This window comes from Acanthisitta chloris, unplaced genomic scaffold (genome assembly GCF_000695815.1).
Source record: "Acanthisitta chloris isolate BGI_N310 unplaced genomic scaffold, ASM69581v1 scaffold6737, whole genome shotgun sequence".
NCBI classification, from domain to species: Eukaryota; Metazoa; Chordata; class Aves; order Passeriformes; family Acanthisittidae; genus Acanthisitta; species Acanthisitta chloris.
Window position 1 is genome coordinate 36,687 of NW_008684198.1, and position 16,341 is coordinate 53,027.

The 16,341-nt window shown below is 37.9% G+C and overlaps 1 protein-coding gene across 1 annotated transcript in view; it reads left to right on the top strand.

Moving 5' to 3' along the window:
• Positions 1 to 16,341, top strand: part of LRRC16A (leucine rich repeat containing 16A) — a gene marked incomplete at both ends in the record, with an annotated part of 69,281 nt that overhangs the window by 34,481 nt on the left and 18,459 nt on the right. The window contains 6 exons of the mRNA XM_009079239.1: positions 373 to 442; positions 4,680 to 4,761; positions 6,110 to 6,209; positions 6,297 to 6,351; positions 11,658 to 11,830; positions 14,179 to 14,247. Coding sequence (XP_009077487.1) covers positions 373 to 442; positions 4,680 to 4,761; positions 6,110 to 6,209; positions 6,297 to 6,351; positions 11,658 to 11,830; positions 14,179 to 14,247 — 549 coding nt within the window. The remainder of the gene's footprint in view (positions 1 to 372; positions 443 to 4,679; positions 4,762 to 6,109; positions 6,210 to 6,296; positions 6,352 to 11,657; positions 11,831 to 14,178; positions 14,248 to 16,341) is intronic.

Here is a 16,341-nt window from a genome sequence, read left to right on the forward strand (position 1 = left end):
GTATTTGGAAAATCAGAGTTTGTGTGGTTGTACAACAGAACACTCCTTTTGTAATCATCTGATGCTCTTTGAAAGCAAATGTTGAAGAAAATTCATCCCTGATGAATGTTATTAAATGTTGATGGTGCATTAGCTTTATAGTTTCTTTGTTAACCTTACATCCCTGCAGTTTTTGAAGCTGCAGGAGAGTTCTAAGTGTGGCAGGTTTGTGCTGGCATTGTCATTTAAGAAAAAACTGCTCAGCTGGTGTTGTGTTTTGAAATAGTTCTTTGCATTATAGGTGTATTAACCTGTGATCATTTAGATGATGATGATGTAAAGCTGCTTTTTATAATATTTTTTTAAAACTGCTCTAAAATTGATCTTTTTCAGAGCCCTTTTATTAGGCCTGGCTTGCAATCACAATCTGAAGGAGGTGTCTTTAGATCTCAGTAGCTGTGAGGTAAGGAATATTCATCAGGATGTGTTCCAAATATGTAGTGATGTAGTATTAGACTTCCTATGAAATCCACTGGGTGAGATATTCTTTCTCTGTAGCTAGAAGTTGTGAGAAAGGTAGAACTCAGAGATGTAGTTATGGTAAAAGTCAGTTGTTGTGTGTTACAGCATCCGAAACAATGAGCACAGAGGTTCAAAGCACCTGCAGATCTGACTGGCAAAACCCTGCACAGTGTAGCTGTGCTAGATACCGAGCCAGCATGTTTGCTGCTTGGCAGCTTCTGCTCTCTGGTACTGTGATTACATGGCACCCTGCAGCAGGATCTTCCAAGGTGCCCACATTTGAATGGGTTGAAGAAAGCTGCATGCCATGAAGGCATGTCTGTGGTTTGATTGTCTTCCATCAAAACCAAAGACATGCTTCCTCTTCTGCAGCCTTAGGAGAAATTCTGCTTTCCTAATCAATCAGTCAATTCAGGCAAATAGGGAAGTTTGGTAAAAGTTGATTGAAGCATTCTATTAACTTAAAAGGCATGGAGAAAATGGCTTTAAATATCTCAAGAATAAATAAAAACAATTGTGGCAACTTAATTTGCCTTATCTTGTTTCCACTTGCTTCTCTCTGCTTTGCTGTGCACTATGTTTCTCAGGATTCTTGCATACCTGTGTGGTTACAGCGTATGACCAAAGATCAGCCACAACCCTGGGAGGCCAGTTGAGGCAAAGTCACGTAGAGAACTGTGTAGTGGAGTCTTGCCAAAGCCAACATGAAGCAGTTTAGGCACAGGCCTTTTCCAACCTTGCCCTTTTTAAGCTGCAAAAAAAGCCTCTCACTTGTTAGAGAGATCTTTCCAAGTCCACCTGAATATTAACTGTTCTGGAAGTGCCTTACAAATGCAAATGGTGTCTCTTTAAACAGAAAAAGTGCAATTTGATGAACATCTTGAGGTAAACCTTGCCTTAGGTTCTTGGCCAATAGCTTTTGATATGTGCACAGCTTTCCTTATGAAGAAAAAACCCCAATCGTTGTGAATTCATCATTTGTTTTGATACTTTATACTTTCTGAAAAATGTTATTACTTTGAAGAGCACTGCATGTAAATTCCAAATAGAAAAGCTTTCATGTCAAGTACACATGCTTCTGACTTCTGAGCAGAGAGATCAGACAGATGATAATTTTTCTTTCAGAGGAAGGAAGGAAGGAAAAGGGAGGAGTAATTAAAGTAACAAAAATGAAGTCCTGTGATCATAACCTTAAATGAATAAATCAATAAAACAAAAATATAAGTAATGACAGTATAAATTAGCATGTGTATCAGCAAGGGCCAACAGGAGAAAACCCATTATCCTTTCATTAAATAATGCCCAGGATGGGATGTGGAGGAGCCTTTCGAGGGGCGATTAGCTTTACTGGACACCAAAGCACATGTGGTCATGGCTGACTCTCATGACAGAAAGGAAGGAATGATGGTCAGCTCGCAGGGTTGGTTCCTGTAACTTGTCCCTCCAAACCGACAGCACTTCCTTCCCTTAACATTTTTTTTTCACATCACTGAGCTTTATTCATTCTCATGTGCTTTGGAAAGAAGTTATGCTTCCACCAGCAAGGAAGTTGATGTGCCAGTGCCTGAGAGTACTCTCAGTGAGCCCAGCACCTCAGGGTCCTGCTCCACCTCTCCCTGACCCTCTGGGATCTGGGCAGGGTAATCTGCACCCAGAAACAGAGCTGTGGGAAGCTTGGAGCCAGTGAGTACTACTCCCAGTTCTGGCGAGCACATGCTGTTAGGGAGATATAAAGCTGATGCTTCAGCTTTGCCCTCTTCTTTCCGACATCAGGCAAGCTGTACTCAACTATGGAAGGATATATCTGCATTCCTTCCTTCTCCCACCATTTTTCATTTGCTCCCATAATTTTCTGGTATATTAACTCCAGGCTTAATCATTTTATATTGCTTATTTGGTTGTTTTTTTAATTATTTTTACTATGAAAATTACATTTTTATTTCTGCCTGCTCAGCACTGATGTATTTCACTCTTTTCCCTTCTGCTTCCCTTAGCTTGGTCACTGTGTAAGTACCCTCCATGCTTTACCTTAATTGTTAAATCAGTAAGCAGCTTTGTTTCCCCTTCCCATATTGGGACCTCATAGCTTTAAACACACTTGGCATTTTTAATTGTTGAGGGGTTATTCTTCATTTTCTGAAAAAGAGCTTCTATTTGTAGTCTCCTAAATATGTCATATAGAGGATGTTGCAGGGGATTGCATTTTTTTTCAGTATCACAGTCCATGTTGATGAGCAGAACTTCAGTTAATCTCTGCTTTTATATATATGCATATACATAATATTTTAACACATTTGCAATGAATTTTGATCCTAAAAGTCAAGTTGTTATCATCAACCTCAGCTTAAATAGATAACACCATTTGTGAAATTGAAATATTTATATATTTAAGATTTTGAATATAGAGTTATCTGGTACAAGATTGAAAGCTGCTCCTGAAAAATTGTCCACTTCAGCCTTCAAAGTATAGATAGCATAAGGATTTGGATTCTATTGTGAGTATAATTTTAGTGTATAAAACTTTACCAACAGTCAATCCAGTTCTACATATGATCTGCCACTTCCACAGATTCTGCAGTAATAGATGTGACACTCTGTAAAACAGTTGCCTTGTGGTGGGCCACACTGAGAGAGTAGTACAGAGCAAAACTGAATGATTTTGGCTTTCATACAGCAAATACTCTTACAAAAATAAAGTTGAGTTAAATCTGCACCACTTTTGGCCCAAATACAGTTGGTAATGTAACTACTTATTGAGAGACTAGAGGGAAGGGAGAGGTAGGCTTTGATTTACAGAAAGGAAGGAAGGTGCCTTACTTTCTGTACCACTTACACTCCAGATCTTACTTAGGATTTACATGTTATCTTTGACCATTTTTCAAATACTCTGGTCAAGTTATTGAGCTGCTTGTTAACCACTCACATACCTCAAACATTCTAAAAAGTACCAAATCAAGTCTTTATTGAAAAATACTTCTGGAGAGTATTTGTGGTTCTTTAATTATAACATGGATAAAAGTTGACTGTCCACAGAAATAGCAGCAGGTTGATTCACAGTATTTACCCAAGTAAATCAACTTAGTAAAATATTACAAATTTTTTATGCACAGGAGGTGGAAAGTTCTTATCATGTTTGTAAAAGTTTTAAATTTTTTTGAAGCAAAGAAACTGAAAATGGAAAATGCAAAAATAGAACTTTCATAGAACTTTTTCCCTCTTTAGCTTAAGTCTTTTTTCTGGGGATGTTTATAAAGTGAAATGCACTTTAAACAGTTTGCATAGCTGAAAGAAATATGAAAATAGTTTTGCTTCTTTGGAAAAAAAAAGTTATGTTAATTCAGTAGCATTAGTAAATAAGTGTGTAAGTTTTCATAACTTTGATTCTTATTGTTGATGTTTTCTTCTAGACCATTTCATTGTTTTTTCATTAAATCCTGACATTGCTTTTATATTCGAGTAATATTTCATATTAATAATATCATAATTGATACTTTGCAGCCAGGCTTTTCTGTTATTGTTGCCATTTTTTTCTTTTATGACTATTTAAAAATTAAGAATAACTAAATTACTCTTTTCTCTTGTTTATGGTATTTTGTGACCATTTTACAATGGTATTATTGGAGTTTTCTTTTCAGTGTCAAGAAAACATAATTTCATGGATTTGTAAAATTTTTCCCCCCAGTTATGTTTGGTCTGGGCACCCTAGCCTTGTGCTGGGGGCAGAAAGAAGGTGCTTGCTAAATGACTTGACTGTAGTGGAATTCATGAGTGGCAGTGTTGCATGCTTATAGGCTGGGCTGTTTATTTTTTTCCTCATTGGAAGTGCCCTGGCCCTTTTGTGTAGAGAATGTTCACCAAAATCCTGCAGTCACTGCCTACCACGAAGGTTAAAGGATTTGTTGTGTTTAACCATTTAAATCTTACTGATTTAACTGTTGAGTGGTAGTTTTAAGAGAAAGGAGAGTTCCTTTTCTCATTTGTGTGCAAATTCTGGGAGTAAGGATGAGAATAGTAGAAATGTATGCATAGGCTGTCATTTTGATGTCTATATCTTCTTCTGTTGCTGTTGTTTTTGCTGCTGCTAGTGCCTTCTGTATTCACAAAGCTCCTACCACTGTCTTCTGTGTGATCTTGAAACCATAACTAGTTTGCAAAAATGGATGATGTTTTGTCTCTAGTTAAGATCGGGAGGTGCACAAGTCTTGGAAGGATGCATAGCAGAAATACACAATATCACCAGCCTAGATATTTCAGACAATGGTAAGTACACAGAACAGGAATGGAGGGTCATGCAAGTCGAGAAATATTTTTTTGTTCAGCTCACAGTGTAATCAAAGAAGGTTTCTCTTACTCTATGATTATTTGCCATATTGGTTAAGGAAATGTCTCAGACCAAGAACTCATATTGCTATAAAGTGTGTAAGAAACATCAATACCCTCAAGAGTTTATCATTTGAGATCAATGTCACACAACAGAATAAACTGATGGCAGCTGGCATCATATTAGATCCGTAGGAAAGTGGGTTTAAATGCAAGAGGACATCAATGTCACACAACAGAATAAACTCATGGCAGCTGGCATCATATTAGATCCATAGGAAAGTGGGTTTAAATGCAAGAGGATGAGAAGCTAAGTGAGCAAGAGATGCATAGTGAACGAAGAAAGAGAAAGACCAGGTACAGAATGAGGTCATGACACTGAAGACGTGAGAGGGGGAAGTTTGGAGCAGTCAACCAACTTGAGGTTAGAAAAGGCCTGTTTGAGTCTTTGGGAAAGCCTGGGACTATTTCTACTTTGGAGTCTGTTTCCTGGCACAGCTGTTCCTGGGAATATCTTCTCATTTCTCATCTTGCAGACTCAAAGTGTAGATGTATGAACTGGAACAATTCACCTGTTGTGTTTGCCCCTTTAACAGCAGAAGTATTTCAGAAAGAGATTCCCAGTACAGTTGAATGCCCAAGACAGGTGGGATGGTTTGACAAGTGGAAAGCTTTCAGAACTACTGACTCAGCCTAATTATGCAAAAAGATTTGTTGTTATAAATAAGGGTAGATATTGGAATCTAAATTGTCCTGTGAATCTGAATCCTAAATCATTGTAATCTAACTAGTGGACTCTTCAAATACACCACTAACTTGAGAATAATTTTACTTAGGAGTAAAACAAAATTTGGGTTGTTCTGTTAGCCTTTTTGCAGGCTTTTGAAGGCTTTGATACCTTGTTGGTACACAGCTCTACTAAGACTGAATAGTGATTAGCATGGTCTCAGAATTCTCAAAGGAACTTCAGACTCTGCCTGACAGTGCGAGAAACTACCCTTGGGTGGTCAGACTATGGATAAGGGACTGATTTCTGTTTCTGAGAGGTGCCTTCAATATCTGATTAGGATGGAGATTTCAAGGGGTAATTTTAGGCAAAGTATTTATCCTCCTAGAAAAGCAGGGGCAAAAAAGATTTAAAATAGAAGAATGGAAATTTTTCTAGACCTTTTGGAAATCAGTACACTGATAACAGTTACTTGAATGAATATAGTATTAATAATTGGACCTAGTCTGAGTCTTTTGTGAAAATGTGTTTTAATTCTTAATCTAATCTGATTCTTTACAGGCCTAGAATCTGACCTGTCAACTCTTGTAGTCTGGCTTAGTAAAAACCGATCGATAAGACATTTGGCATTAGGCAAAAACTTTAACAACATGAAATCCAAGTAAGGTTTTTCTTTCTTTTAAATACCAATAGAATGGATGAGGAGAAGCTGATTATTTCATCATCTTCCTAACTTTTCTTCCCTCAGAAATCTCACTCCAGTACTTGATAATTTAGTTCAGATGATTCAAGACGAGGATTCAGTGAGTATCTTTCTGCCTACTATCATCATGTGTATTTGTATCCTCACAGCCTATTTTGGATAATTTTCTTCACTGTGTTAATTTGCTGCATATGATTTGATCATGATCCTGCACAGACACATCCAACATTTTGGATTGTTGTTTTCGTGGGGTTTTTTTCAGATAGCAATTTGGATGACGTGTAACATTTAGGTGAACACTTCTGTGGGTCTTCTCAGGATCTGTGATTATTGAAAAATATTCATTCCAAATAGTTGGATATGTATAATCTAGTTGCTTTATGTCTAAATTATACAGTCCTGTAGGCAAAGATTTTCAAAACTTTTGTGTCCTGGTAGGATATTACAGTGGTAGTGTCCTCTGGGTGGTGATAGCACTTAGTAACACAATTGGGGGTTTTGTTTGGGTTTTTAAAAAATTTGAATTAATAGAACACACTGTTTCCTGGTAGCTGTTCTTGGGTATTAGCTCCTTGTTTTACTTGATGAAATACAAGGTCATTGCAGTGATTTCTCGGAAATCTCCTTGTGGCTTCAAAAGATGCAAACAAACTCTTTACTGTGCTGTTTGTTATTTGCTTCTCTTAGTCCGTTAATCACAGGAGCAATTTCATAAAACTCTTTCAGAGTGCCTTGTGGGATGCTTTTCCACTTTCTTCTTTCTATTCTCTTTCCTGATTCTGAAATATTTTTATGGTTATATTTGTGTTCTTGCCTTACTTGGCATCCTAGTTTTGGTTAGAAGGGGATGTTAAGAGATGCTCTGTTACTCTCATGCTTGTCAATCTTTATTCATTTATTCTTAGTCCTTTCTTACTCATTAATTTTGCAATTAACAAGCAAGCTCTGCTTTCCTCATTCTTCAGAAATAGCCAACTGTAGATTTCAATTGTCTGAACACCTGCTGTTCCTGTTGTCTTTGCTGTTTCACCTCCAAGTCATGGTCTCCGTATTAACTTCGTTATTTTCTCCTCCCATCTGTGTCTGTAGCCTCGCAGATTTTACCAAGGTTTCCAGTGTCTCTTTCCATTCAAGGTCATTAGACCCATATTTTGTGTTCCTCTTTCTTTAGTGCTTAGTTGTATTTGTAATGTTTTATTAAATTGGTCCTCTATCTTCTTCATGTCCTCTTAACTGGGATTAGTGGTATCAGTTTTTCTCAATTCTATGCCTTCTTCCATGTTTTATTCTTTAAAATGTGGGACCTCAGTGTGGCACAGTGAGGTGCTGCACATGGATACCAGAGCTGATTCTGAGTTAACACCTGTAATGAAAGCACATTAATGAAATTCTTTGTTTGCACAAGTTAGATGTGGGATTGTGCTGAGTAGTGTATTGGTAGATCTCAGTATTACTTCTTGTACCAAACTAGCCTCTTCGTTTTGTGCTGTGTGATCACCTCCTTCTACCCTCTCTCTAAAGGAAATGTTGCAGGATTGTATTCCCCTTCTCTCCTTTTCCTTTTGATACTGTACTGAGGGGTATCATCTAATCAGCACCTGCTGCTTCTTTTTGGACATTTGTCTCTGTCCTGCCCTGTTTTTTATGCTTACCCTTTCACAGCTGTCTTGAAGACTGAATCACAAGCAAATGTAATTTAGTATTTTTTTCCCAATTTCCTTCATCCTTTTGTTCTGTTCCAGATGAACATTCCTTCCCACTCAGACCATATCCTAAAACACCTCTTCAATACACTCTCTGTCCTTTCAGTATCCAAACCTTCTTCTCAAACACACTGCTGTTGAGGTTATGTTTTTCTATTTTATGCCTATCCTTTTCATACTATCTGTTCTCAAGGATAAAAATTTCAAGTTTCACCTTAATGTCTCTATTAAGTGTTACAGTCTTCCGTTTATCTTTCCTAGCTTCTGTTTTTGAAGCTTCCAGGTCATAGAAAAAGTAGCTGCTGAATTTTGCATTTATTATTCTTGCAGCTCTCCCCCCTTTGCATCATTAACTTCCACTTCTTACATTCCTTTTCTTTTCAGACTGTGGGTGATATCAGTTGTTCCACTTTCTGCTTTTTCCACTACTCAGTGGTCAGATGTGTTCCTGTAATTCTTAACCACTGTGTTTTTCCTGACTTAACCTACACAACATAGTCTGTAGTCTCATCCTGTTTTCAAACAGTGTTAGAAAAAAATAATCCTCCAAACAGTTATTTAGATACTTAAAATAACTCTCTCCTTCATGTCACACATTAACATTTGGGATATAGCATATGAACCAATCAGTGTTATCCTGTCTCTTCCCATGTTCTTTTCTCTTGTTAATCTTCTTCAGTGAAGGAATCTTGTTTCTTTCTGTCTCATCAAGTGCTGAAATCAGTCTGAAGCATCTCCTAGCAGCTAAAGAGCTGAGGACATACACTGTAGCACTGTGGGAAAAACATGTTACAGAAAACTGCCTAGGAGTTTCCTTGGTGTACCTTGATGCTTATTTTCAATTTCCAACTGTTTTGATTTGGTTTTGAATCTTAAATTGGGTGGTCCTCGTTCTACCATTACTATGCATTTACTGCCATGGGACCTCAAAAATGTAAAGATAAAATTAGAGGCACTGGGGTGTGATGCTGCCCAGAGCACACTGCGTGATCAGTGTTGCGTGCAGGCTGGCACAATTTAGGGACTCTGCATTATCTGCATGGAAAGCTGAAGCAAGAGGCTTTAATCTAAAATAGTCATCTGCCAAATGCTTCTTCATGTATTTATACACACTTTAAATAGCTCTGTTGCTGTGTTAATGTGAGTCATGAGTAAAATGATTTAAACAATCAGTATCTTGGTTTTATGACTTTAAAAATAGAGCGATACACAAATTTAATTCCACACAATTTAAAAGCAGTAGTAGTCACCTACAAGGCAAAATTTCCCAGGTTTTATATAAATGAGAATGTAATATTTAGATTCATTTTTGGGGCTCTTTTCATGTCTCTGTTTAAGTAGATGCTGTACTGTGCAGGCTATAATAATGTATTCTTACTGTGCCATTTCTTTTCTTGTTGCAAAAATTGATGTTACAATGCAGGTACGTGGTATCATTACTCAGAGTGGTAGTCACTCCTGCATAGGTCAGTGAATTACTAGAGTGCTGAGTATCTTTACTTGTTAGTTCAGTTTTTGTTGCAGAATTGGCTTTTTGAAGGTTTTTACAGCACTTTGGTCTTTGGAAAAACAAATTTAGCTTACATGTTTTCCAGCAGGAGTATGACAAAATGAATGAATAAAATCATAGGATTTCTAGCCCTTTTTTTACTTTGAGAATTCCTCTTCCCTAAAAAGATTATATTAAGGCATCTTCTCTGTATTGGCAAAGTTTCCCTTTTTCTGCAGCAGGGACACTGAATTACTCCTCAGACTTCTGTTATCTCAATATCTAGCTAATACTATAAAGCTGTTACAAGAAGTAAGTGTTCGTAGGCTACCTACAGTATTGCCCATATTTGTGGGGATTTGGGTTTGGTGTTTGGTTTGTTTCTTTTGTTGTTGTTTGATTGGGTTTTTTAATGTAATGGTCAGATAGTTTAATGAATATTTAGATGGTGCGTAGGTGTCAGTCCTTGCAGAATAGAGTACAGAAGTGCTTTCAATCATAGACTGTTTTGTCAGTGTGGGAATGGAAGAGGTGAGAAATCCTTTCCTGGGGGGATATTTGAGATGCAGTAAAATTGGTATGTGGGAGTGATCACCTGCAGCTAGCTTACTTGGATGCCCATTTCTAAAGTGACACACGAGAAACAGATCACAAGCTCACAGAAATTACCAGTTTCTGGCAGAGTGCTGCGTGGTGCTGCTTTTTCATGAATCTGTTACAAAAGGTCTTCTCAAACTTGTGTCAAGTGCTCTTAAGTGCCATTCTAAATGTGATGTTAATATTCTTTAGGGTACATAATGTAATAAAATGGGAAAACATAGACAGATTAAGGGCATTAGCATAGTAATTTAATAACTTCCATTTAAAATAAAACCAGCATGTGGCTTGTGTTATTGTGAGACTTTTTAATTATAAACCTGCTGTGCCTCCAAATTTTTATGCATTTCCTCATTTATAAATACATTTTGTATTGTTACAAGGTTTTTGGTTTTCACTGTAATCCAGTGGTGCCTGGAGGCTAGAATCCCACTGTATAGCAAGTACCATGCAAGCATCTTAGCCCCTGGAAGGTGTGCACAGTCCAGTTGGCTTATTTTCATTAGTCTTAGCTTTGAACATCCAACATAGGTGCCGTGGTTCATTGTTATGAAATGTTAATTTTCCTATGCCTTCAGTTTGGAGATTTTAGGCTCCTGAAGTTCATCCTCCAATACATACCTAAGTGGGTGTATAATGACGATACACTCCCCTGTATGGACTCACACTTGAGCAAGGGAAATGTTTATGGAGTTCTCTCACATCAGCAAAGAAAAATTATGATTTTAGTAGCTGTAATACCTCTCCAAGGCATGGGGATAGATAGGCTGTAGTTCTTGAGCTTGTGCTGTTGAATGTTGGGACACTGAGAATGAAGGGAATATAGACATTTTTAGAAGAGGTTTTCTTAGGGCTTAGACTGTGACTTGCTGGAGGCAAGTAAAATACTTTCAGTTCAATATGCTGCATAAAAAAATGAAGTTACTGAAAGATATTGCAGTTGCAGATGTCAGAACACCACTGTGACTAGTATCTATTAACTTACTCATTTTAATAGATACTCATTACTGTTTTGAATTTCAAATCTGCTGCAATTTTCTGTCTCTTTCCTCCCAGGGTCCACGCCCTTAGTTGAAGGAACAGATAGGCAAAATTACTCTGAAAGTTGAAGTAGCAATAATAAAACCCTTAAAAGAAACTGTTCATGTATTAACAATGCTTTGGACTGCAATTTGGCCTTGGGTGAAGCTCTTGGCCTGAGGGAAAAGAGGAGAGTGGTAGATATTTTTATTTCTCACTGAAAATGCAAATGCTGGTTAAACAAAAACCCACTAGAATTTGTCTTGTGAAGCTGGTTGTGGTTGTCTTGCCTCTTTTGAGGTTTCCATTGTATTCTGTACTTAGTAGGACTCAGGAAATTGGAGGTGCTGCCACTTAAAAAAGTATTGTTTTCACAGGGTATTGCAACTTAATCTGTGTGTGTGTGTACGTGTTTGACACCTGTGCTGTAAGTTGTTGACTCCCAGTTTACCATGTGTTGCAGGATCTGAAGCAAACACAGATAAAACTCTTTGATGCTTACTGCTGTCTGCCAAAAGTTTGGGGAACTTTTGCTTGATGTTTGAGGAATAAGTGCCTTATCAGTTGCATTACCTGTGTGTTTCCTATGCTCCACAGCCTCTGCAGTCGTTGTCCCTTGCAGATTCCAAGCTGAAGACTGAGGTCACCATCATTATTAATGCCTTGGGCAGTAATACTTCTCTTACAAAAGTGGATATTAGTGGAAATGCCATGGGAGATATGGGAGCAAAGATGTTGGCAAAAGCCCTACAGATAAACACCAAGCTCAGGTAAGAGAAGTCTTAAATTTGCAGTAAATGATAGAGTGGCTTAATAATACTGAAATTGCTGGCTTATTCTCAAGCTGTTTCTCTTCAGAGCCATTCCAGGTACAGCCACTTTATAATGTCTCTATTTGGAAGGATTCTCATACTTTTTGTCTTAAAAACAAGAACAGCAACAAACCAACCAAGCAAAAATGCCTCAAAAGCAAAACAACAAAAAAAGCCCCTAGAAAAATAAATTGTCTCTGCAAAAACATATCCATAACTGAAACTGGAGAAAACTGCAGTTTCTAAGCTTAAACAGAAAGATCTCTTGTTGGAACCAAGAGAGAGCTAAATGTCCTAGCATCACAGGAAAAAAAAATTACCTTGTTACAGCACTCTGGATGTCATTTAATCCAATGTCCTTCTCAAAGTTGGGCCAGCTTTAAAGCTGTGTGAGGTTGTTCAGGGTCTTGTCCGGGCAAGCTTTGAAGATCTGCAAGTACAGAGATTGCACAGTGTTTCTGAGAGCCTTGTTCTAGTGCTTAGCCACTCTCTTTTGTTCTGCTCTCTCTTTTCAACTAGAGGCCTTCTCAGCAGAGAAAATTCTGACACTTGGGTGGGAAACTGAAGTAAATTATTCTTTGTCTTCTGGAATATCAGTTTGTAGAACAAAGAGCATGTGGAATTCAGAATGGGTAGCAGAATGGACCATCCCTCCTTCTCCTTTCCCCTGCCTAACATGTTGATGGACCTTGGCATCTCTTCTCTGTAACTTCATCCGCCCGACAACTTTGCTGCTTTTTAGCACATGTCTGGCACTGATGGCTTGAGAGTATCACTTTTTTTCTATCCAGCATGTGATTCACAAACAGTAAAACCTTCAATCAGCATGAATCTGGATGGGGACCTCTAAATATGTCACTCTCATCAGGAAAGCTAATTCTCACTCTTCCTCTTGTCAGACTGTGCAGATGAACCTTCCTCAGTGTATTGTCTGTGTAAAGAGACAACTTTGTGTTTGGTCTCCAAGTATTTGTTCCCTGGAGGATAAAAAATTCCCCCCAAAAGTCTTGGCTGTTTTATTCAGAGGCAGGGATCCTGGTCTTTGCATAGCTATGCCCAAATCGAATATTAAAAATGTCAAGAAAACACTGGAGGGATGGCTTAGGTTTATTGAATGTATTAACCTGAAATGACCACAGTATGTGAAGAAATAATGCCTTGATGGATTTCAGGATGGCAGACTGAAATGTTTCACAGTACAGTGAATGTCACAGTTGACATAATGTCACCACAGTCTGTGCTGTGATTACAAACTGAATAATGCAATGGTAACTGGCTCTGCCAAATATGTTATAAAATGACATCCAGGTAGAAATATAAACACACCAGTGGCAAAAATATCCAAGATTTAACCCTAAGCATGTCTGATCTTTCAGAGTGAGTGTAGAATCTCTGTTCCTCTCTTCCTTACCTCCATTTTTCCATTCTAAAACAAAGGGATGATTCTGCAACAGCAGAAGGATGTCAATACTTGCAAAACTCTGCCATCTATCTTTTCTTTTTTTCTTCTAAACACCAGAAATCTTTGTTTGGTTTTCTGCCTTTTTTTTTTTTTTTTTTAAGAACAGCTACTACTGGTGCTCTTGCAGAAGCAAGATTTATCCCCTTGTCTGTCTCTTCTGACTACTAATGAGATCTTTGAACATGTGTTTGCAAATTGCCAGGCAGTCTGCTTGAGTGGTCTGAATTGGGGGAGGAGGTGGAAGGCTCGATTGCTCTGATCATTATTGAGTATTCAAGAGAGCTACAATTTATGCATCTAACCTAATGGTTTACATTGGCAGCTACTGATGTTGCATGTAGAATCATAGGAACTGTGATGAGCCCGATGCAGAGTTGAATATACAATAGCCTGCAAAATTTGGCCACCAATCAGCATGAATTTTTTTAATACATATAGCCTGTGTAGAACAGAGATTGATCACTTACAGCAAATTTCTTGGTTTTCAGTGTGGACTTGCAAAGCTTGTTAACTTGTGAACTTTGGTTTTGATGCTATTCCTCAGAAAAGCTGGAATCTGTCTCCAAATCTTTCTATCAACTGCATTTTAAAAAAGTTGGGGGGTTGTGTTAATGGTGGAAAAGATAGTAGAGTCCCCTTTAAAGTAAGGGAAGCTGAATTTTGTACTGCTGTCATTTCAGGATTTTAGCATATAACTAGAGACAGGTTTTCAAAATGTTGCCTTCTGCTATACAATCTTGAACATACGGCACTGTGTTATTTCAATATGCAAAGTTTCAATATGGATTTATTTGGTGGTGCTTGTTTAACTTTTGGGTTTTTTCCTCTCCCCAACACCTCTCAGAACCGTAATATGGGACAAGAATAACATCACCGCGCAGGGCTTCCAGGACATAGCTGTGGCACTGGAAAAGTAAGTTCTCAAGCAAGTGAATTACTGATGAAGAGGCCAAAGACTTAGATCTTGAATGATGAGAGCAGCTGCAGTTCTCACCACAGTCAATATGATCTGAAGATGCTGAGAGCTCTCAATTTTAAGCGTCAGGGTGCTTAATCTAAAGGAAAATTCATGACTTCACATCCTTCAAAAGAATGAGAAAAGGCTCTGTGGCTCTTTCATCCATACTCTGCTATCAGCATTGAGGCCCTTGAGTTCTGCTGTTAGCATTAAAATTCTGCATTTGGTGATATTTTCCCTTCATTCTCTTATGTTGATAGCATGCAGAAATTCTATTTTAGTCAGTGAATGAAGCTGCATGTAATAACAGAAAATTACTGAAGCATGCCTTTGTGGTCTGACTTATTTTTTTCTTACCCTTAGCAAGTTGAAACTAATAGTGATGATCTCAGAAACTGCAGTTGTTCATTGTAATTGCTGTGGTCTGGGTCATGTTGCTTCCCTGAGTTTACTCACAGATGCAGCCATTACCAGTGATAGATGCTAAATTGCTTTCATCTCACTCCATCTCCATCACATTTCTTTGTGTGTTATTATTACTTCTCTTAAGAAGGAAAAATTACAGATTTAAATTAAGCAGCAGTTGCAGTTGTTTCATGCCATTAAATCCCTCAGATAGGAACAAAGGCTCTCTTTAGAAAGCGAAGGTAATGTACAATTGCTCATTTCTAGACAGGATATCTTGTAAAACTGTATAACTCCTTAAGGGAGCATCTTAACCCTCAGAGGGGTTGTGAGGCTAGAGCTTATAAAGTTACTTGTTTTATGAAGCTGTTGCAGTTTATATACTTGGTTTCAAAATGAATTCAGTCGCACTGACATGGGAAATTAGATGAATTATATATAATTAAGCAAGTCATCTTGCAGCGATTCCATTGATAGTAGTGAATAATAATTTGCAAAGGTTATTTGTCAGCTTGCAGGCATTTCTCTTTTAGAGAGCAATAGCATGGGGAAGTCTGGTAGAAAAGAAAATGCACTGATTTTCTCATTAGCATCAGCTTTACTTTTCTGTTCTGAAGTGTTTGGATGAGTAAATAGAAAAGAAGGAAGAATCCTGAGGCAAACACAAATCACCTAAACAGGAAAAAAATAAAGAAATGGTACAGATAATTGTGTGACACAGAACTTTGTTAAGGTGAAGTCTCATTTGTTTACCTTGGAAGCTGAGGTTGTTTTATGTTGCCTCAAACATTTTAAAATTGTCAAAAGCATTGATAAAGTCACAAACTAAGCCACAAGCAACAACTAAGCTTGCAAGAGAGGGCCTGTCAATACTGGCTGAAAACAATTAGGCTGTGAACAATCCATCTCAAAGACATTTTGAGAGCACCCTTTACTGTAGGTTTCCTAAAAATACCTGAATCCATCAATAGTCTGTAGGAAATAGTTGTTGCTCAAAATGGAATGAAATATGCCAAAACAGCTTGGGGGTATGTGTGAATGTGTGTTATTGTGATTTTAGGAAAAATAGATATATACTAAACTACAAAAAGGAAGAAAGCTAGACTTTAGTTGTATGAGAAGGAGACTGAGGAGAATGGGAGGGAATGCAACAGCCTTTACAACAGGCTGAAGTAGTCAGAAGATTGTTTCTTTCCCCTCCTCCCAGCTTTTATTCATCTGTTTATAGTTATGGTAAAGTATTATTCCTGCAGGGGAATTCCAGGAGCATGGCTGTTGGCAGCATTTGCTCCAAGTGTGTTGCAGACAGCTGATGTGAGATGCTGAGAAGATTTTATGCAGAGTCTGGCACAGGTGTCAGTTCAGGGAAGCATTCGAGAACAGTGGACATCCTATTCAGCCTGACCATTAAGCAGGGACTCAGTATCTCTAATTTTAACAGCAGGATAAGTGTGTGCTTTCCAGCCTAGAGACCACTCTGTCATAGGACTGTACAGTATTGTCCCATATTAATTTCTAAAAGGTATCTTCTTTTCTGTATGGACTGACTGAAGAAATAGCTTAAGTTCTAGAATCTGATGGGAAATGCTGGGATTTGTTAGAAGGTTACAAATTCTTCCCTTAGCGGTGACATGAAATCATGAA